Source organism: Mirounga leonina, unplaced genomic scaffold, assembly GCF_011800145.1.
Source record: "Mirounga leonina isolate KUSES-001 unplaced genomic scaffold, KU_Mleo_1.0 Mir_93, whole genome shotgun sequence".
NCBI classification, from domain to species: domain Eukaryota; kingdom Metazoa; phylum Chordata; class Mammalia; order Carnivora; family Phocidae; genus Mirounga; species Mirounga leonina.
In genome coordinates this window covers 35,341,249-35,362,811 of record NW_023270854.1, presented here as the reverse complement: position 1 = coordinate 35,362,811, position 21,563 = coordinate 35,341,249, and the positions used below count along the sequence as shown (strand labels likewise).

The following is a 21,563-nucleotide window of genomic DNA, read 5'->3' as shown; positions in this document are numbered from 1 at the left end:
TTGCTTCTCCTGTTGAATTTATTCCTTTGTACTTTATTTTTCTTGATGCAAATATAAATAGAATTGTTTCCTTGATTTCCTCTTGGGGTTATTTACTGCTAGTGCATAAATATACAATTGACTTTTGTACATTGATCTTGTATCCTGTAACCCCACTGAACTCCTTCATTAGTTATAATAGTTTTTTAGTGGATTTCTTAGATTTTTTGTATACAAAAGCATGTCATGTGCAGTAGAGATGGTTTTACTTCTTTTAGAATCCAAATGCTTTTTATTTCTTTTTTCCTACTTAATTGCCCTGGTTGTAATCTCCAGTACAATATGAGCTGAAGTGGCAAGAGCAGGCATCCTTGTCTTATTGCTGATCATAGGGGGGGAAAGCATTTGATCTTTTTCTATTAGATATGGTATATTAGATAATGCATTTTTCATAAATAGCCTATTTTTAGATTGAGGAAATTCCCTTGTCTTTTTATGTTTTTGAGTTTTTTTCTTTTTTTAATCATGAATCATTGTTGGATTTTTTCATTTTTCCAAATCTGCTTAGATGATCATGTGGTTTTTGTCCTTTGTTTTATTGATATGTTGTATTACATTAATTGATTTTTGAATGTTAAACCAACTTTTCTTTTTTTTTTTAAAAGATTTTATTTATTTATTTGAGAGAGAGAATGAGAGAGAGAGAGCATGAGAGGGGGGAGGGTCAGAGGGAGAAGCAGGCTCCTTGCTGAGCAGGGAGCCCGATGCGGGACTCGATCCCGGGACTCCAGGATCATGACCTGAGCTGAAGGCAGTTGCTTAACCAACTGAGCCACCCAGGCGCCCTAAACCAACTTTTAATTCCTGGGATAAATCGCAACTGGTCATGATATAGAATCCTTTTGTTATGTTTCTGGATTCTGTTTGCTAGTATTCTTTTTTTTTTTTTTTGAGGATTTTTGCACTACATTCATTTGATATTACTCTGTAGTTCTTAGAGCCCTTTTGACATAGATTGTTATGTCTCTGATTTCTTAAAGCATCTGTGTTCTTTGGACGATACTTTTAAAATAACAACCAAATGTTACAATTTGTGAAGAGGGTATTAAGGTGATTGCACCAAAATATTTTTTAATGATAATAGTTCTTTTATTTTTCACCATGTATTTACTTTTACTTGAAAACAGTATGTCTCTTTCTCTTTATCAAATGTCCTATTATATTTCCTTCTCTAAATCATACCTACTACTAAATTGATATTCAGAATTTAAAAAATGGAACCAGTGTACCCAGCTCCCAAACGCAAGACATTAAACAGGGCAAGAAATTTATCTGGTTGACCAGAGGGTGAGGTGCAATTCTCTTTAGAATAGAGGCTTTGCCACCTTGACCTTGTCTTTTCCCATTAGTGTAAAAGTACCCATTCATGGAGTATCTGGAAGAACATCATGGTTATGCAAAGCTATAAAATAAATCTTTTTCTAGAATGCTAGTTTTACCAGAAAATTAAGAATAGATGAGTGTGGGAAAATGTTTTATATTAAAATAGAAAAGATTGTTTTATGTAGAAAAATACAAAATGTGCAGGGATGTTTAAGCAAAAAAATAAGACTTCAAAGAAATTCAGTACTTTTGTCACAATTTTCACCCTGACCATCCAACTCTAAGGATATAAATTCTCTTTTCTTGATAGATGAGAGTATGTTTTGTGGAAGTTTTTGAAGGAATACATTGAGGCATTAAAGAAATGCTGAAAATGGTGATTTCTTACTTCATGAACAGGGTATTGGTCCTTCTTGTAAATAATTAACAAAATAACACTTGGAATATTATCTTGTCCAGTTTTAACTTTTTTAAGTAGATGCATTTTTTTTCAAGTTTTTATTTAGATTCTAGTTGGTGAACGTGTAGTGTAATATAGGTTTCAGGAGTAGAAATCAGTGATTCATCCCTTACATATAACACCCAGTGCTTACCATAAGTGCCCTCCTGGATACCCATCACCCATTTAGCCCATCCCCCGCCCATTTCCCCTCCATCAACCATCAGTTTGTTCTCTATAGTTAAGAGTCTCTTATGGTTTGCTTCCCTCTCTCCTTTATTCCCCCTCCCATATGTTCATCTGTTTTGTTTCTTAAATTCCACATATGAGTGAAATCATATGGTATTTGTCTTTCTCTGACTGACTTATTTTGCTTAGCAAAATACACTCTAGCTCCAACCATATCACTGCAAATGGCAAGATTTCATTCTTTTTGATGACTGAGTAATATTCCATTGTATATATACCACATCTTCTTTTTTTTTGTTTTTTATTATTTATTTATTTGACAGAGAGATAGAGAGAGCACAAGTAGGCAGAGTGGCAGGCAGAGGGAGAGGGAGAAGCAGGTTCTCCGTGAGCAGGGAACCAGATGTGGGGCTCGATCCCAGGACCCCAGGATCATGACCTGAGCCGAAGGCAGCCACTTAACTGACTGAGCCACCCAGGCGCCCCTATACCACATCTTCTTTATCCATTCATCAGTCAGTGGACATTTTCGGCTTTTTCCATAGTTTGGCTACTGTTGATAGTGCTGTTATAAACATCGGGATGCGTGTACCCCTTCAAGTCAGTATTTTTGTATTCTTTGGGTAAATACCTAGTAGTGCAATTGCTGGGTGGTAGGGTAGTTCCATTTTTAACTTTTCGAGAAACTGCCAAACTGTTTCCCAGAGTCACCACACCAGTTTGCATTCTCACCAATAGTGTAAGAGTGTTCCCCTTTCTCCTCATTCTCTCCAACATCTTGTTAATTTTAGCCATTCTGACAGGTACGAGGTGGTATCTCATTGTGGTTTTGATTTACTTCCCTGATGATGAGTGATGTTGAGCATCTTTTCATGTGTCTGTTGGCCATCTGGATGTCTTCTTTAGAAAAATGTCTATTCATGTCTTTTGCCCATTTGTTAACTGGATTATTTGTTTTTTGGGTGTTGAATTTGAAAAGTTCTTTATAGATTTTGGATACTAACCCTTTATCGGATATGTCATTTGTAAATATCTTCTCCCATTCTGTGGGCTGCCTTTTAGTTTTGTTGATTGTTTCCTTTGCTGTAGAGAAACCTTTTATCTTGATGAAGTCCCAATGGTTCATTTTTGGTTTTGTTTCCCTTGCCTCTGGAGATGTGTCTAGTAAGAAGTTGCTATGGCCAAGGTCAGAGAGGTTGCTGCCTCTGTTCTCCTCTAGGATTTTGTTCATTTCCTATCTCACATTTAGGTCTTTCATCCATTTTTAATTTATTTTTGTGTATGGTGTAAGAAAATGGTGCAGTTTCATTCTTCTACATGTTGCTGTCCAGTTTTTCCAACACCATTTGTTGAAGAGACTGTCTTTTTTCCATTGGATATTCTTTCCTGCTTTGTCAAAGATTAGTTGACTATGTGATTGTGGGTCCATTTCTTGGTTTTCTCTTCTGTTCCATTGATTTATGTGTCTGTTTTTGTGCCAATACCATACTGTCTTAATGACTAGAGCTTCAACAATCAGACAACAAAAAGAAATAAAAGGGATCCAAATTGGCAAGAAAGAAGTAAAATTATCACTATTTGCAGATGACATGATACTCTGTGTAGAAAACCCAAAAGACTCTACCAAAAATTTGCTAGAACTGATACAAAAATTCAGCAAAGTTGCAGGATATAAAATCAACATACAGAAATCTGTTGCATTTCTACACACTAAAAATGAAGAAGCAGAAAGAGAAATCAAGGAATCAATACCATTTACAGTTGAACCAAAAACCGTAAGATACCTAGGAATAAATCTAACCGAAGAGGTAAAAGATCTCTACACTCTGAAAACCATAGAACACTTAGTAAAGACACTGAGGATGACACAAAGAAATGGAGAAACGTTCCATACTCACAGATTGGAAGAGCAAGTATTGTTAAAATGTCTATACTACCCGAAGCAATCTACACATTTAATTCAGTCCCTATCAAAATACCACCAGCATTTTTCACAGAGCTAGAACAAACAATCCTAATTGTTTGCTGTTTGCTGACCCTGCATAGCCAAAGCAATCTTGAAAAAGAAAAACAAAGTGGGAGCATCACAATTCCGGACTTCAAGTTATATTACAAAGTTGTTGGCCAGTTTTAACTTTTTAATCCTGTTGGTCAAATATTTCCCTTCCCTGTGCTTAGATTCTCATTTTCTTAATGAATTAATTTCTATGCTCCACATGAGGTAGAGGATTAGGTCTTCTTATGTTACTTTGTGGTCTTAGAATGCTTTAATGAAAAATGTAGATCATGATACCAGGTATTTTCTTATACATATACCTCAAGGGAAATATTATTGAACATAAATTTAAAAAGAAGACAGATTTCAGAGTAGATATCAAATCTGGAGGCTGTTTTATTGGCAAGTCCTCTGCATTTAAAGGTTGTATTAATATATATGCTCATATTAACTAGGCTAATAGGCCACAAAGAAGCAATACATATCTTTAGATAGGCCTGTAGAAGAAGTGTTTGCCTTTTGTGCTTAAGTCTATAACCTTCCAGAGTATAATAATTGCTAAAGAGTAGTCTAATCAGAGTAGCATAACACAAAAGATTAAAACAAAAAAGCCCTGTATAAATAGTGTAGCAACAAATTTTTCAAACATACTCCAGAAACTAAATTTAGAAGAGTGATTTTTCTAGATAGAGTACTTATGTTTTGGGAAAAGCTCATTGTAGACTCTGGCATTATGAGATATATCTATAAGCATTTTTGCCCTCAATGATCCTTAAGAGTTTTCATGAATCTCCTTCAGGCCCAACAAAGGGAATAAGTGAATGTTGGTGAATACCTACGTGTTTTGACCTGGTAGGCTCTAGAGATAGTCTCTGTGTTTAGTTTAATGTTAAGGTAAACTTGGCATTCTACCTTCTTTTTTTTTTTTTTTTTTTTTTTTTTTTACCATTTTTCTGACCCCGGAGCATTGCTTGCTGATGAAGCAGATCTTTCGACCATTCCTTATATTTATAGGGGCCTTTAAGAATAGTCTTGAACTGATAGAGAGCCATTGTTATGTTCCTTTTGGATACCCTGTAACTGACTAAAGTTACGTTGATTATTTTTTTTCTATAGTAGGCATTCAGTAAATTTTTTTTAAGATTTTATTTATTTGAGAGAGAGAGTGTGCATTTGAGAGAGTGAGTGTGCAGGTGCGTGCCAGCGAGCACCATCGGGGGAGGGGCAGGGGGAGAGGGAAAAGCAGACTCCCCTCTGAGCAGGGAGCCTGACAGGGGCTGGATCCCAGGACTCTGGGATCATGACCTGAGCTGAAGGCAGACACTTAACTGACTGAGCCACCAGGTGCCCTTGAGTAAATATTTTTTAATAATTAGATGAAAATAAATGTTTTCTTATGTACTTACAGATTTTATTCTCTAGTCTTATTTTTAGGATTTTATCAATCTAAACGGGGAGAGATTTTGCTACACTTAGAAAACTACATTTTCTCACCTTGACAGTGCTTTTTCTCTCCTAACAATATATAGCATCACTTATTTCATGCTTATTTTTTTTAAGTTTATTTATTGTTTTTAGTAATCTGTACACCCAAGGTGGGGCTCAAACTCAGGACCCTGAGATCAGGAGTCGCTTGCTCTTCTGACTTAGCCAGCCAGGTGCCCCTCATCTTTATTTTATGCGTAATCCTACATATTTGTCACTTCTTATGTTATGCTAAATTTTGCATTTTTATGCTTTTTAGTATTTCTCTTATCTACTTTCTCTCTCATCCTATGGCTATATCTTTTGCCTAGATTATAGTATTGTATGCCTTGCACCTTGACCAAATGTTTGAGAACTTCTTTCTTATTCCTTTACAAAAGCTCTCCATATTTATAAAGGATGTATATACAGTATTAGGATATTTATAGTATAGTGAAGGAAATTATAGAACTTTAGCTGGAGAGAATTTTAACAATTGTCTAGTCTAGCTTTTTTCTTCATGGATGAGAATAATGATGCTTAAAGAAATAAGCACAGTTTTCCAGTGTCCCCATGTATACATGGTTTTCCACTTTGCATTTTGGGGGTTTACTTGATTTGGAACAGTATCTTGGCAAAGGTGTTTCAGAAGCTGGCTGACAGATTGAAGATTTAGATGGTAAAAAATAATTCATGGTTCAAATGTTTGACAATTCTAGAAAAACTGGGAGGCAGCAGGAATTATTTTGAAAGGTAGGGCAAGTATGCTTGAGAGTAATGGCAGCAAAGGGGAAGGCCTTGGAAAGGGATGGCAACAATGGAGGCAGGATAACCTGAGACCAGGGGATAAATTGTCCTCATATGTCTATTTGTCTGCATTCTTTGTACTTGTTATCAGTTTTAGAGTTTACCTTCTTAGAAGGAAGGGCCTGAGTCCCATTCATGGACCTAATAGTATCTAAACATGAATAATAGGGGTTGGGGAAATGATTTTAATGTCATGATGAGCAAGAAGACATAAACCTCTTTTTTGAACACTATTGTGTGCCATGCACTTTCATGTAAATTATCTCAAAGACAGGATGCAATCAACTCAAACATTCAAAAATCCAATTTTCATTCTTTTACTTCATTGATTTCAAGTATCTTCACCAGAAGGTTAGCAACAAAGGAAAGGCTGTCGAGTTCATGTTATTCAGAAATTGCTGTCATAGAGCTGGGGTCTGGAAGGAAGTAAATTCAGGAGCTCAGAGGAGTCCCTGTGGTTTCCTTTACACATATTGCTGTGTGATCTTGTAGGATAAATGTTGTACTCTCTTTGGAGGCATAAGCACCAGTAACAGAAAAATTCAGGGCTAACATTTCTATGCACAGAGTAACATGAGAATTAGGGTTGTCATTTTAAGGTAAGTTTTCATGTTGTTCTTGTTTAATTGGGGTTTTTAAACGATTTTTCCCCCTGTGCTCTTGTCAGAAGCCACCTTTTTGATGGGATCGAGTTGGAATACTTTTCAGAGTTAAACATTAAAGATACAGATTTTTTTGGTCAGTGTTTTTTAACACTTTGTAATTCTTTTTGGACTAAGAATAGTTGTAATGCAAACCTTTTTTAATGTTAATACCATCTTTTTATTCTAGTCTAGTTACTTATATGCTACTGAGGAATGCAGGGTATCAGTACCAAGGAAAAGAGTAAAATTGCCTGTGTATATTTAATGAAATGTTTCAGAGATATATAGACTGTATATCTCATTGACAGGATTTAAATAAAAATATGAAAAAGATTCAAATCAAAATAAATTGATTGTGCCTGTTTTGATAAGAAATGAAACTGTGTTTTTAGTTTGGATATTTTTCTGTCCTGGATTACAATTTGGGAACTTATATTCTATGTAGGACTTTCCATATTTAAGATACTTCTGATGATTGGGAATATTTTTGATGTAAAAATCATATTCATATTTTATTACAAAGGTATGCAAGATTGCCTTATGAGAGGTTAGTTTTTTTAAAAAGCCTAGCATAGATTATCCCTTAAGAAATCAGCACACCTCTGGAAGAAATCTAATTTTGGTAAATGACAGCTCTAGGCTCATATTTTCTTATTCTCATAGGCATTTTCTTTTCATTTTTGTATTTCAGAGTAAGTGAGGAAAAGGAGGTGACCGAAGAACGATTCCGAGCTGAGCAGGAATCATTTGAGAAGAAGATCAGGCAGTTGGAAGAACAGAATGATCTGATCATCAAAGAAAGGGAAGATATCCTTTTTGAAAATGCCCTTTTTTTAATGTGCAAGAAGTTTGGCTCTTCCATGAAGAAAATGTAAACTCCAGAGAAATAATTGTTCTAATTTATAACAGGGAATAAATCTGCACGAGCTGCCATTTTTAGGCAATCAAAACGACACTTAACAGCATGTGCTGTTACTTCCTTTGTGCTTGATATGGCCACCCAGCTGTTCTGCTGCTATTATACTGCGGAGCACATATTTGTCAACTAAAAAAGACAATAAGAGATTTGGGCATTAAAATGTAGTGTTGGAGCTTTACTAGATTCTGTCCCACTACTCTAATTGAGCCTGAAACCTCTTTTATTTGGCATTCTTTCTAGCTAAAGCTTTGACAGCCCTAAGGAATTCTACTCTGGAATCATAAAAATTTAAAAAAAAATCCATTGTAATTTGTAGATGTTATAATTGATAAGTGTTTACATTGCAACATAATACCACCAAAATTCTCATGGAGGAGAAGACTGTTGGGTTTAGAACTAGAGAGAGAGGTGTGTGTATGAGTTTGTGTGTGTGTGTGTGTGTGTTATATTGCATTATTTGTAAGAAAGTAAAATAAAAACTGGTATTTTAACTTAAGACTTCATTACCTATTAAGGGATATGCGAGTTAAAATAAGCATATTTCTGAAGTTTCTGTTGACTGGGCTACTTATCTTTGGATGTTTTTGCAATGGTATTGATATAAAAGAGAAGTGACTGTCCCTAAAGTTAGGGTGAGGATTGGCCAGCTAACCTAGTATATGAATACTTGAAGGAACCAGTGCCCTTATTGGCAATATCATCATTAACTTGATCGTTAATAATTATTTCAAAGATTCTTCGAGTGTTAAAAATGATCATACATGGACAATAACTATACCTCTGTGAATACCAGGGAAATAGAAACATAAAGGTAAATTAAGTCACTTGGGAAAAAGCATAAAAATGTAACTGTAAAAAATGAGTTCTGAATTTCTTTTTTTTTTTCCAAAAAGTAGGAATACACAATTGGAAATTAATATAATCAGAATTTTCAGGTTTGATTCGCTGAGTAGAACATTTATAAAGTTTATTTCCCCATAATTCTAAAAGTGTACTTTCTCAATTATTTCTTTTCTATAACTTTTAGCATTTGAATAATCATCTTGGATCTTCTCCTTTCTTTTCCTTCATTGACTTTATTATTTTTATTTATTTATTTTTTATTTTTTATAGATTTTTTAAAAGATTTTATTTATTTGAGAGAGAGAGACAGAGATAATGAGAGAGAGCACAGGTGGTGGGGAGGAGAGGGAGAAGCAGCCTCCCCATTGAGCAAGGAGCCCAACGTGGGGCTCGATCCCAGGACCCTGGGATCATGCTCTGAGCAGAAGGCCGACGCTTAACCAGCTGAGCCACCCAGGCACCGCCTTCATTGACTTTATTGTATGAGGCTGTCAACTCTCAGGTTAGACCCTCTTTTGTGATTTTCTTCCTGCTACTTTTCTCTCTCTGGGTTAAAGTAGTGCTGTGTAGTCAGAACTCACAACAAACTGTGCTCAGCCATTTCGGGTCCTTCATTTGTCACAAGGAATGAAGACTTGGACTTCCAAGAAAAGGCAGATTAGGAATATTTTTATTTGTAACAAAAATTCTCATTTTACAGCGTCTGCTTTTTTCCCACGAAACAACTGTGGAGATAAGTAGCCTCTGGCATTGCTTCAGTGGCTTAAAATTTTCAGCACTGGATCTCCACAGTTCTCTTAGCTTGTTCTAATGGTTGCGGAATTTCAGACTGTAGAATCGTTGCTGTAATTTCAGGTATCATCTTTGCCCTAAGTCAGGAAGAAAGGGGAGGAAGGAGTTCGGGCAGTTGTGACTGTCTCCTTTTTTTTTAAGATTTTATTTATTTGCAAGAGAGAGAATGAGAGACAGAGAGCATGAGAGGGAGGAGGGTCAGAGGGAGAAGCAGACTCCCTGCTGAGCAAGGAGCCCAATGTGGGACTCGATTCCGGGACTCCAGGATCATGACCTGAGCCGAAGGCAGTCGCTTAACCAGCTGAGCCACCCAGGCGCCCTTGGCGGTCTCCTTTTTTTAAAAAAATGTGAACTCTTTCTCAGGGCTTTCCCCACCCCACTCCCCATATTCCCAATCCCCCAGCCTCCAGTAGTCTTCCATGAGATATTTATTATCCTGAACTTTATTACATGGCCATGCTAAGCTGCAGGAAGGGCTGAGAAAGTAGGCATTTACCTTGTCCAATTTATAGAGTGAAAGGCAGCGATGGAGAAGGGGGTTGGTAATGAAGTCAGCCTCCAACTCTATCTGGTAGCAGAAGTAGGGGAAATAGAAACCTTTTTCTATATAAGGGGAGGGGGAGGTGATGATGTCTTGGCCTTCCTGAGACAAAAGAAATTAGTATTATGTCCAGTGGAATTGGGGTAAAGTAGGGAAATAAGGTGAGAAGGGGAGATAGTAGACAAGTTTGAAAGCCTGGCCACAGTTAAGGCCTTATTTATTTGGTAATATGCTTAACCAAAATATGTAGCTATCTGGAAAAGTTAAATCTAATTTTGGTGGACTATTACATTTTAGCACTCTTTGAGTCAAGATTAATGGATTTAGTGCTGAAGTGTAAATTCAGCATGGCTATGAATAGTTTCCTCTGTCAGCCTAAGTAGTAAGATACCCCAGGTGATTGTAGTAGCACAATTTTTCCTCTTTTTCCAATGACGTGGCTCAGGAATCAGTAAGCTACTGCCAGGGGCCAAATCCAGTAGGGTGCCAGCTACATCCACCTGCGCCCATTCATTCATGTGTTACCTGTGGCTGCTTTTGCACTGCAGCTGCCAGCTGAGCAGTTGCAACAAAGACCCTGTGGCTGGCTTAGCCTAAAATATTTACTTCTGGCTCTCTACAGAAAAGTTTACTGACCCCTGATCTGTCTTATACGCTAAAAAGGAAAGGAAAAGGCATGTCAATAAAGTCAAAGACTTAGACATATGTCACAGTTGGAAGCATTTTACATACAATATGAAAGGATTTGACTTGAGCATTAATTATCATTGTGAATGAAGATTGGTGTAAATGTGAGACCATTATCAAAAATTGAAATGGTCTAGTTAATATAATTCATTTAAGATTTTTTTGAATCACCAAAAGATAGGTGGTATTTGTGGAACTGTGGAAGAAAGGAGAGAGGAAGATATGATCTAAAAACAGTGACACCCATGGTTTTTATTCCAAGTAGATTACTCAGGTACAAATCTCCTTTACTAGCATAAACCTGTCAAAGGTTAATATAGACGATTTTACAGTACATAAAACCCTATAAAACTTAGAAACATAAAACAAGGTTATAATTTAAAACAATATAATTTTAACTACAGATACATTTACCTATCATACATGAATGATTCAGACTCTTTCATATACATGAAATCAGATAATTTTAGATCACTTTACAGTCTGTGAGGAACTATATGAATTCTGATTTTTGGAATTTTAAAGATGTGTTATACTAAATTTATGGGTTTTTTGTTTTAAAAGTTCTAATCAGTTGATTTATTGCACTATACAAACAGACCAGTCCCTTGGTGAAAAAGAGAAAAGATATTGTACGTGTTTGCATTTGGACCAGGCTTTTGAAGATTTGTTAACAGTGAATAGAGAATTTATTAGTAAAACATAAAAATTCTTGTAATTTTCAGTTTTCAAACAGTGCTTATTTCCTGAGAACTTAACTATGTGAATGAATATACCATTCACCAAGTAAAGCAGTCTGATGAACCTGGTAGATTTTTGCCTACCTAAATGAGTATGAAAGGAGAGATAAATGTGAAACTTAGAGAGAAATATGTCCAATAGGAATTGTTCTGAAGCATATTAGCAGGTAATAGTTTAAGACACAGAGAATGTGACCATTAGAAAAGTTCATTAATATTTGAGCTAATTGTATTTTCAGAACATATGTCTCAGGTCAGGATGATATCAAAAGCTTACAGAAGGAAAGTAAAGTCTGATGTTTGCTGTTGTAACTGGCAGCACAAGGGAAGTGATAGAGAAGAAAGTACAGTGGCTTTAGAGACAAAATCCTGTTTTCATGCTGGTAAGCTGTCTAACTTTGAAAAGCTAGTGTCTAACCTTGAAAAACTAAGGAACTTAGTTCTGAGTCTCTGTTTTCTTCTACAGTATGTGGATAGCTAATAATGCCTTCTCATTTCCTTGCCTTTCTCATTGGGGCTCTGATGGCTTTCATCAGGTTATACAAGTGCCTAGGCAGTTTCGAGGCCTACCGGGAGAGTGAAAGTGATCTGCTCTCTGCTTTATCTTCTGATTTCTGTGCAAGAGTAACTTCTCTGTCCTGCTTACACCTATTGGGTCCTCATTGAAAGGAAACTAGATCTGACTTTCCTCTCCCAGAAACTGGACTGACAAGTTTTTTTCTCTTCCTGGTCTGTTCCCATTTCTTCTCTGATTGGGACTTAGTAAGAGGTCTTTAGAGGTGCTTATAGCTCAGATCCTTGATCTCATTGCCTGGGTGGTCATTTTAGAAACCTTGCTTTAGGAAGAAAGAATTTTAAACATTTCCTTTTTGAGGAACTTTCTCGGGATGTGTGTGCTGGAAATAGACTAGAGAAAGTTCACAAGAATTTTATCTAATTATGTAAAAAGAAATCACTGGTTTGAATAACAGGGATGTTCAAAGCTTCCTATTTAACTATACATCTCTACTACAGGAGTCAGACTAGCATGATCTGCTGTTGGACTTTTGCCAAGGATAGGAACCACATTGTAGGAGTCTCTATCATAGATCTGGGTGCAGTGCTGTTGGGTGGGTAGGAAGGGTGGGGAAGGATAGTTGAAATAAGTTTCGAAAGAAAGGGTAAATTTTTCCTTCCTAATTAATTTTTCTGGCCCATCATAAGAGAAGGCAGGAAACCCTCTAGTCTTGGAAATAGTTTTGGGAGAATTAAAATTCTAATCTTCTTAAAATGAAGATTAGCAGAGGAGAGGGTGTTTTGGTGTTTGACAGTGTGGTATACAAATGTAGCGAAGTATGTTGCCAAGCACTTATCAGCTCTGATGAATCTTACCCTTTTTGTTTTCAATAAATACTGGGTTTTTGTTGTTTATGTTTATAAATTGAATTCTATGGTGACAGAATATATTTCGTATTCTTGGATAAAGTCAGTTTACTCAATTTAACAAGCCCTAGACAATATAGTTCTACTAATCTAATTATTATCTCTAATGCTGTGGAAGTTGTACTTCTTGAGACCATTTTATTTGCTCTGTGATGCTGTATAACTTTAGCAGGTTTTGGACCATTATTATTGTATATTACCCTGGAATGTCATTTAAAATCATAATAACAGATTAAATAACTCTTTCCATTTGTATTATAGAGAAATAAGCATGCCTAATGAAAGAACTGATTATTACTATTATTGTTGTTGCCTAAACTTCTCTTAAGGATTATTTTGTTCTCTTAAAAATACTTGGATATTAATGCTAACTACAGGGAGGAATTGAGGATAAGTGTTTGCAGAAAATAAAAAAAAATTATAAAATTGTATCCATATACTTAATTTCATTCCAGTAAGCCTTTAGGGGTTAAGTTACTCTGTGGTAGTGTGGTGTATTTACAGCTTTACTTGTCTGGAACTCATCCAAGAATAAAAATAAAAAGAAGCACTCCTCACCTGCTCTGGTCCCCTATGTATGCACTTTTCTTGTATGAGAATTCCTGAAGCTGCCATATGGATAATAGTAAACTCATTATCTGGTGTCTAGTTTATAAATCCAGTGCAGATTAGAAGCAGAAAATTAGAAGTAAGGTTCGGAGCTACAGTGAGAATATTTAAACTGACAGGGGACTTCACAGGAAAACTGTTAAAAACCACATAAGAACTGAAAATACAAGCAGTCTAGAACTCTGGCTACCTAGATATATCTCAAGGCTTTCATATAATAAATGCAGTGCGGTAGTTAACATTCATAGTGATAATTCTGAGGCATTGAAATAATGTTAAATTGTTTTTATCCCCCATTATTTCTTAGTACTTCTAGTACTTTTATTTTAGTAAGACATCTTACATTTGTATATTAGTTTACTATTTACAGAGCACTTTCATGTGTACTCTTTATTTTTTATTATTTTCTTTAAAGATTTTATTTGTTTGAGAGAGAGCAGGGCGGGGGGGGGGGGGGGGAAGGAGACTCTGTGTTCCATGCAGAGCCCAAGGCGGGGCTCGATCTCCCCACCCTGAAATCATGACCTGAGCCAAAATCAAGAGTTAGATGCTCAACCCACTGAGGCACCCAGGTGCCCCTCCCATGTACTTTTTAATCCTCACAATAACACAGTTAAGTGAGGCAGGTACTCTTACTCTCATTTTACAGATAAGATACGGGTCTGGAGAGGTGACTGAAACAGCCCATTGCATTTAAGAGTGAAAGCCTTTGACACCAAGTGGCTTTCCATTATAACAAATTATTTCTGCAGCAGTGAATAATACAAAGATCAATAAGCCTTGCTTTTCTAGTTTACTTTATAGTTAAAGCACAATTTAATGAAAGTTGGTTATATTATACAGTGCTTTTTTATTCAAAACTGGTTAAAAATTTTTTTTGGAACTCAACCTAAGTTATCCAGAAATCCAGACATGTAGAATGTTCCTGAGATTTTCTTGTGTTTTGGCTTTTTCATTCAGTCACCAAGCCTTTATCATTTCCCTCTGAAATTCTGAGCCCATTGTTTTTTGCTGTTTTCTTGGGCACCTCTCTGCGTTCTACCTTTAATCACTGTCTCCTTCTCCACTGTCCTTTGACCCACTTCATTCCATCACTGCTGTCAGGTTAATCTTTCTTAAGGACTATTTTTATTACATCCCCTTGGCTTTTTAATCCCTTTCCATGGCTTCTTATGGCCCAAAGTATCAAATGCATATTCTTAATTTTGACATTTAAATGCTCAGTTACTGATATCACATAACATATGTGACCTTCATTTTTATGTCTCCCTTGTGTGGTCCCTACATATGAAGTAGGAAAGATCCATTGGTTTTTCCTGCTTATTACAGTTTATTTCTGTTTCTTTGTCATTGCTTCTTTTACTAATTTTCTAATTTTCTTCTTCAGAACCTCTTTAAGACCTGTTCTCTGATAATTTTTTTTTTATAGTACTAGGCTTTTAGAATTCTTGAAGAATTCATACCTATACTAATTGCCCTAACTTGTGTTTCTTACGGTTCTTTGAGCAACTGCGGTGTTGCAGGCAAGGAGGTAAGATCTCTCTCTCTCCATCCCTTCTCCCTCCCCGCCACCCCCCAGCCTTGTACCTTATGAGGAGGACACAGCAAGGTGGCCAGGAAGAGAGCTCTCCCCGAAAACCAAACCCTGCAGGACCTTGTTGTTGGACTTGCCAGACTCTAGAACTGTGAGAAAATAAAGTTCTGTTGTTTAAGCCCCTTAGTCTGTGGTACTTTGTCATGGCAGCCCGAGCAGAATTAGTATTTAACATGTACTTAGTTCTTTGGTATTTTTATTCTTTATTCTAAGGATAAGGTGAAAAGGTATTGCAGTGTAACTGTACATGGGTAGTATTTCTAAACATTATTTTGTTTTCAAATATTTCTAATCATTTGCCTTTATTTTTATTCTCCTGGTTTGGCATTAGTGCACTTTGAATAATTATTTTTAAAATATTTTGTATTATTTTTTATGAGATTTGCTTTTAGGGATTTCTCCACCTTCTGTATCTGAGATCCTTTTAATATCTGTGGTGTGTACCCATTGTATAATAAAACAAACAGCTTTACTACCCAAGTTTGATTTTGATAGTGTTTTTATTTCTTTGGCTTATTGAAGGCTCCAGATGGGGAGCCTTAGCACCACCAGAGTGTTGCTTTATAGTGAGTAACACTGGGATTCAAATAGACGTGTGTTGGGGCTTCTAAAATGGCCCTCTTGAGGCTAAGGGATTCATTTGTTTTTGATGCACACAGGTAAATAAGCTCAGCTGACCGAAATGCAAAAAAAAAAAAATTTTTTTTTTGTACATCTCTTTAATTAAAAAAGTTTTTTCAGGATAGTTCTGCACTGGCTAAACAGTACTAAATCTGTTTAACATCAGTTTAAAACATCATTTTAACATTTGAAAATTACTTTGGAAAGTTTCAGTAGTTCTTGCATGAAGAATTAGACCTTCAGTAAATCAGTCTCATAATAATTATTGTTCAGGAGAGTTCATTATTTTGTTTAGTCTTTTGTATTACTGATCTTTAAAGGGCTATTCTGACCTAATCTCTTCAGCTAAATCCATTTGCCATACCACAGCTTTTAATTGCCTTAGATTTGAAGAATGTAATTAATGACTTTATTATTAAGCACTTAGTATCAAATTTGTCTTAGTGTTCTTAACTTTAGTATGGTAATATCCTCACTTCAGTTAGAGACTTACACAATAACATTTCCTTTTTTATTTTCATAGTTATACCCAAGATTTTGCATTTCCAAGCTCTAAATTTTCAGAAGTAGTAAAACTAATTATTGTATAGTCATGTAATGATCAGAAGTTAACTGAGTATCTGAAATAGTTCTCCGTATAGATAGATGGTAAGGATTGATGCCTTATCTTTTGTTAATACAGAAATCCAAATTTATTGAGCTGTTTTCTTAAATCCTGGAGAAATAGTACTTTCTGTCAATACCGTCTTAAGAAGTCCTTGAATTTCTAAATAAATGTAGCCTAGAAAATCCAAATATCTAAAGATAATATTTGTTGTGTTCCTGTTGGCAGTTTTTCAAATAGTTGTTAGGATGTGTGTATTTTATTTTGGGGCCATGCCTATAAAATCTTTTTCCACACAAAAGCTGATAAACACAGGAAAAATGGCAAGAGGCAAAAAAGTAAACAGGAGGTGAAACCAACAGAAAAGAAATTACTACTAGAAATAGTAATTGCCCTAGTGAGAAATTTGTACTAGAGGAAGTTTGACAATAGAGAAGAGAGCCTATATGCTATGGTGACAGAATAGCTACTCGTCTAATGCAAGGAAGAGTTGCCAAATGCCTCTGTGTCACGATAATACCCCCAAGGCATCAGTGTTAGAAGCACAAGGATAAGTTAAGCAGTCTAGAGGCTAAGGAAATGAGAGGAAGTTTTAGTTTGATGGTAAGTGTAATCATTGAACGGTATCACAGCATTTATAAGTATATCTTTGTATAGTATTATATAGTAATTTGGGACAGCAGGGAAGTGCTTATGCTGCTAAGGCAGCTTTTTTATCCTTAAAAATTATGTGAAAAGTCCTTTTTGTAAACTTTCAGTTAATCAGAGATTGGAAGTCTCAAATACGACTTATCTCAATGGGTATATCAAGAACACTCTAGCACTGGAATCATAAAACTTGAAATCTTGACTTAATTTTGCCTTAAACTATGTGTTTGATATGGATAAACCTTTGCAAGTCTTAATTTCAACATATTAATAATATCTGAACTATTCACCACATAAGGTGATCAAATGAGCTAAAATATGCAATTTTTTTTTCAAAACTGTAAATGTTCTATAAAAATTTAAGGTCTACAAAAATATTTCCTTGCCCTGAAAAAGTTTACAACATACAAAATGGATATAAAGCCATAGTTGATAAATCTTGCAAATATTTTATTTCAGATGCTATCTATTTGAAGATTTTTTTTCCCTTTTAGAGTCCTCATTTAGACTTCTGTTGTCCAGAGAATAACTAGATTTCTATTTTCGAAGAGACTATATATTTTTTTGAAGCAAAATGTTTTTGGCTATATGAGGGAACATTCTTTAAAAATTTTAAAGCATTTTTAAGAAAACTAATTGCCAAGGGAAATCAGTTAGGAATTGCTAAGGAATCTCCAAGGCATGGAAGAAATCTCGAGGAAAATAATGCAGAAACAAAGCTGAAAAGGCTAAGAGTGGGTGGAGCATACTTAAGGATATTTTATGAATCTATGTCAGGATTAAGCTTTTTTGTGTATAGCAAGAAATACCAAAGTAACAGTAATCAAAACAAGATACATATTTATTTTCCATGTAAAAGAACGTCTGAGTTTTGGCAATTTTAGGCAGGTACACTGACTCCTATAGGTTTTAGGGAGCCACACTTTTTTAACTTGGAGTTCCAAGCTTCAGCACCCATGTGCACATTCTAGTCAGCAGGAGAGAGTCTGCTAGTTTTGAAAAGTTTGTTCAATTTAGTTTTAACTTCAATTCATAATTGTTGGATTTAGAAATAATTGCTTTTGTGTACTGATTTTATCTTTTGACCTTGCTAAATTGTCACTTGTTAATTTTAATAGTTGTTTTACAGATTCCTTAGGATTTTATCATCAGTTATGGCATCTGCAAATAAAAACAATTTTAGTTCTTTCTAATCTTTATGCCTTTTATTTCTTTTTCTTGCTTTATTGCAGTACCTCTAGTTAGGTATTGAAGAGGAGTGATGACTGAGAAAATTCTTGCCTTGTTTTATATCTTAGGGGTAAATATGTATTTCATCCTTAAGATTGATATTAGCTATAGGTTTTTAATAGGTGCCTTTTATCACACTAAGGAATTTTTGCTTTCTTCCTAGTTTGCTAAGAAGTTGTTGTTTTTTTCTTTTTTTAGTTGTAAATGGGCATTGATTATTCATAGCACTTGGCAGGCTATTATATATTCATTTATTGTCTGTTTCCTTCATGGGACATCATTTCTGTCTTATGTGGTATTATATACTGAGAATCTAGTATAGTGCATAGTACTCAGTATGTACTCAAAAAATAATGGTTACATGAATGAATTGTTGTAATACCCGAGTCACTCTGTCACTCTTGGGAGAAAACTTACACTTTATTGGGGGAGCTGCATGATCATAGCACTCTACCACCACCTGGTGATACTATATCTAAATTGTAGTAAAAGCTTCTTGGGAGATGAATAAACATATGAAAGCTAAAACTGCAAATGTTTGGACTGATATGACTGTTAGACTTTTGAAATAAACATGTACTCCTGATATATAACAAGTCTGTGTCTGAGATTTAGCAAATGTTTCCACATTTAGTAGGTACTGAGGTGTTTTGTGTTTTTCTGAATGCTAGAAAACAGTGAAGGATCACTTTAATTACATATGTTAAACAGAATAAATTGTGAAAGTTGCCACAAGTAGAGTGAGAGCAAAGGCATTTCTATATTGCATTCCTGCCCTGTCAGCATTTCCTTGCTGTTAGGTGTTAGCTAAACTTGAATTTTTAACTACAAGGCTTTTCTAGCTTCTTAATTTCTTGTACTAAATATTTAATGTATCACAGGAAAGTCCAGCTTGTGGCCCAAAAGGGAATTTTCGGTTTGTTCTTAAAAGTCCAATACCTTAGTTCCACAGAATTCACTGAGACAGAAATGTAGAACTGAATGTAGAACTCATTTATCTGTTAGATCAGGGAACATCTTGGAATGTTGGTATAACTGCCTCTGTGTATTTTTATTTCTTAGCCTCCCTTTAAAAAAAGGGACCAGGTGCCAAAATTCAAATATTAAACATTTCTTATTGATGTTAAATGGTCAATCTTGTAAAATATTGATATTTGTACATAAAGTTGGCCCTTTTTATGATCAAAATACCATGGGGTGATGATACTGGGAGTACTGTTTCAGTAATAAAGATTATAGTGCGGATAAGTTCCCTACAAGGCCCCATGATGGTAATACCCCTAGATTTTGTCTTTAAAGAAAACTGCTGAGAGGCAATAATTTTTTTTGTATGTGTCCCATTTTCATTAATGCATGGTAATTGATGGAGTTGCAGTGACTTGTAGCAGTAATGAGTTCTAAACATAATAATGCACTCTTTTCTAATAAGTGAGCACTGCTGGGGTTTAAAAGCATACTAAATCAGTTGCTTTAGTATGAATTTATTAGTTTTTTTCAGCATTAGCTTTAATAGTAGTTATTTACATAAGCGTACATCCCATTAACCGCCATCAGGGCTGGAAAACATGCTGAACTGTTCATATTTTCATATAATTATTGAACATAATGGTTTCATTTGCATTTCTAAACAGTGATGTTTCTGTCAGCCTTGGAAATAGTGTCTTTACGCAGTCCCTATTTCACATCCACTTATTTGACATCGTTAAATTTTATGCTAATGTGCTTCCCTAGAATATCATCAGTAGGACAGATGCTTGTGCTTTAATATACAAATCAGGGATGCTTTTCCATCCCCCAAATGGCGAAGGAAATTTAAAAAAATCTGCACTTTTAGATATAGAGTCTGTCTCCATATAAATAGGTTTATGAAATAAAACTTTCAGGATTAAATGTTATAATCTGGTTTTCTCCTCAAAATGCTTCGTTCATTACGAATAGCTATCTACCTGACTAGGGTTAGTTTTGTTGTCTTGACTGAGGAGGTGAGTCTCAGTAAAGATCTTGTTCCTTATGAATATTTAGAATTCTGCTTCTGCAGCGTTGATCTTGAGATGCGCATTTTTCAGTGCCTTTGAATATATCAGACCACAGTGTTAGTTCTGAAAGTATTCTCTATAATTTTATTCCTTTTGTTTCTTAACCTGGATTGTAATACCTCTTGGTGGAAACTGTTATGTTAATACTCTCTGGCATCTAAACTTTTTAAAAAGTATGCATTTAGGAGATGTTCAATGTGAAAAAAATAAGTCGCTTGGTGGGGGAAGGGTGCAGGATGGGAGGCCAAGAGCATGTCAATGAGGTAACAGAACTGATATGGAAGGACAGGTTTTATGAAAAAACTCCTTGCTTTTTTAGACTGTGTGTACTGTCAGCTTTTGTTTCTGCACCATTTGTGGGTGATTTTGTGAATGTTGTCAATCCGATGGCTGGGACATGTTAAATCAGAGCAATAAGCTAAAGGATTGTTTTGAGAGTTGATTCGGGTCTTTTTGGTACCCACTCTGAAGGTACTGCCACTCTTTGGTCTTTTGGAGCCCCGTCTTTTCTTATGTTCTGACAGCTCATGGCAGCATTGTGCTGTTTGTTGACTCTTGGTGGACCTGCTATGCCAGAGCTGACTTTGCAAAGTTCAAAACGCAAGGTTGGCAATCTGACAAGATAGGGTAAACAAGCAGCTTTAAGAGGATTCTTGCCCCAGATTACTTGCTAAAAATATATTAGAACTGATATAGCATAAAACTGATACAGCATAAAAGGATTGTTTGCATAGAAATGTTGTTTGGTTTAACAGGTCAGGAGGCAACTGAAATTTTTGCAAGAACTCCTGTTCTTTGGGAAATTGTTAGTGAAGAAATACGGTAAGGAATTGTGAAGAAACTACAATAGAGGTGGTTTCGTAACTATCATTTTACCCCAACTTTTTCATGAGTTTTCTATATTATCTCTTACATAGTCTGCAATTAGTACTTCTCACAGTGATGGGATCTTCTCAACTATCATATTGAAAACATTAGTCATGGGGCCCCTGGTGGCACAGTCGGTTAAGTGTCCAACTCATGTTTTTGGCTGAGATCATGATCTTCGGGTGGTGAGATCGAGCCCTGGGTTGGGCTCTGAGCTCAGTGTGGAGTCTGCTAAAATTTCTCTTTTCCTCTCCTTCTGCCCCCCCATAAATAAATAAATCTTTAAAAGGAAAACATAGGTCATACCCTTCTATCAAGGGCAAATGTAGCCTTCATCGTTGCTAGACAGACATAGGTGAGAATTTTTTTAAAATTCTCAAAATCTAGCTTCACTTATCAACAAGGCAATATTTTCAGCCATTTTTAAAACTATTTGTGATTACATTCTTCAGCGACAAATTTTTTTTGGTTGGGTGCAGTTTGCCACAAAACTAGAAATACATTCCCTC

At 35.6% G+C, this 21,563-nt stretch overlaps 1 protein-coding gene across 4 annotated transcripts in view; it reads left to right on the top strand.

The window, feature by feature from the left end:
* The window catches only part of KIAA1328 (KIAA1328 ortholog), a 353,869-nt gene that overhangs the window by 50,003 nt on the left and 282,303 nt on the right, over window positions 1-21,563 (top strand). For all 4 annotated transcript variants that reach the window (XM_034996319.1, XM_034996318.1, XM_034996321.1 and 1 more), the window contains one exon: window positions 7,593-7,708. In XM_034996319.1, coding sequence (XP_034852210.1) covers window positions 7,593-7,708 — 116 coding nt within the window. The remainder of the gene's footprint in view (window positions 1-7,592; window positions 7,709-21,563) is intronic.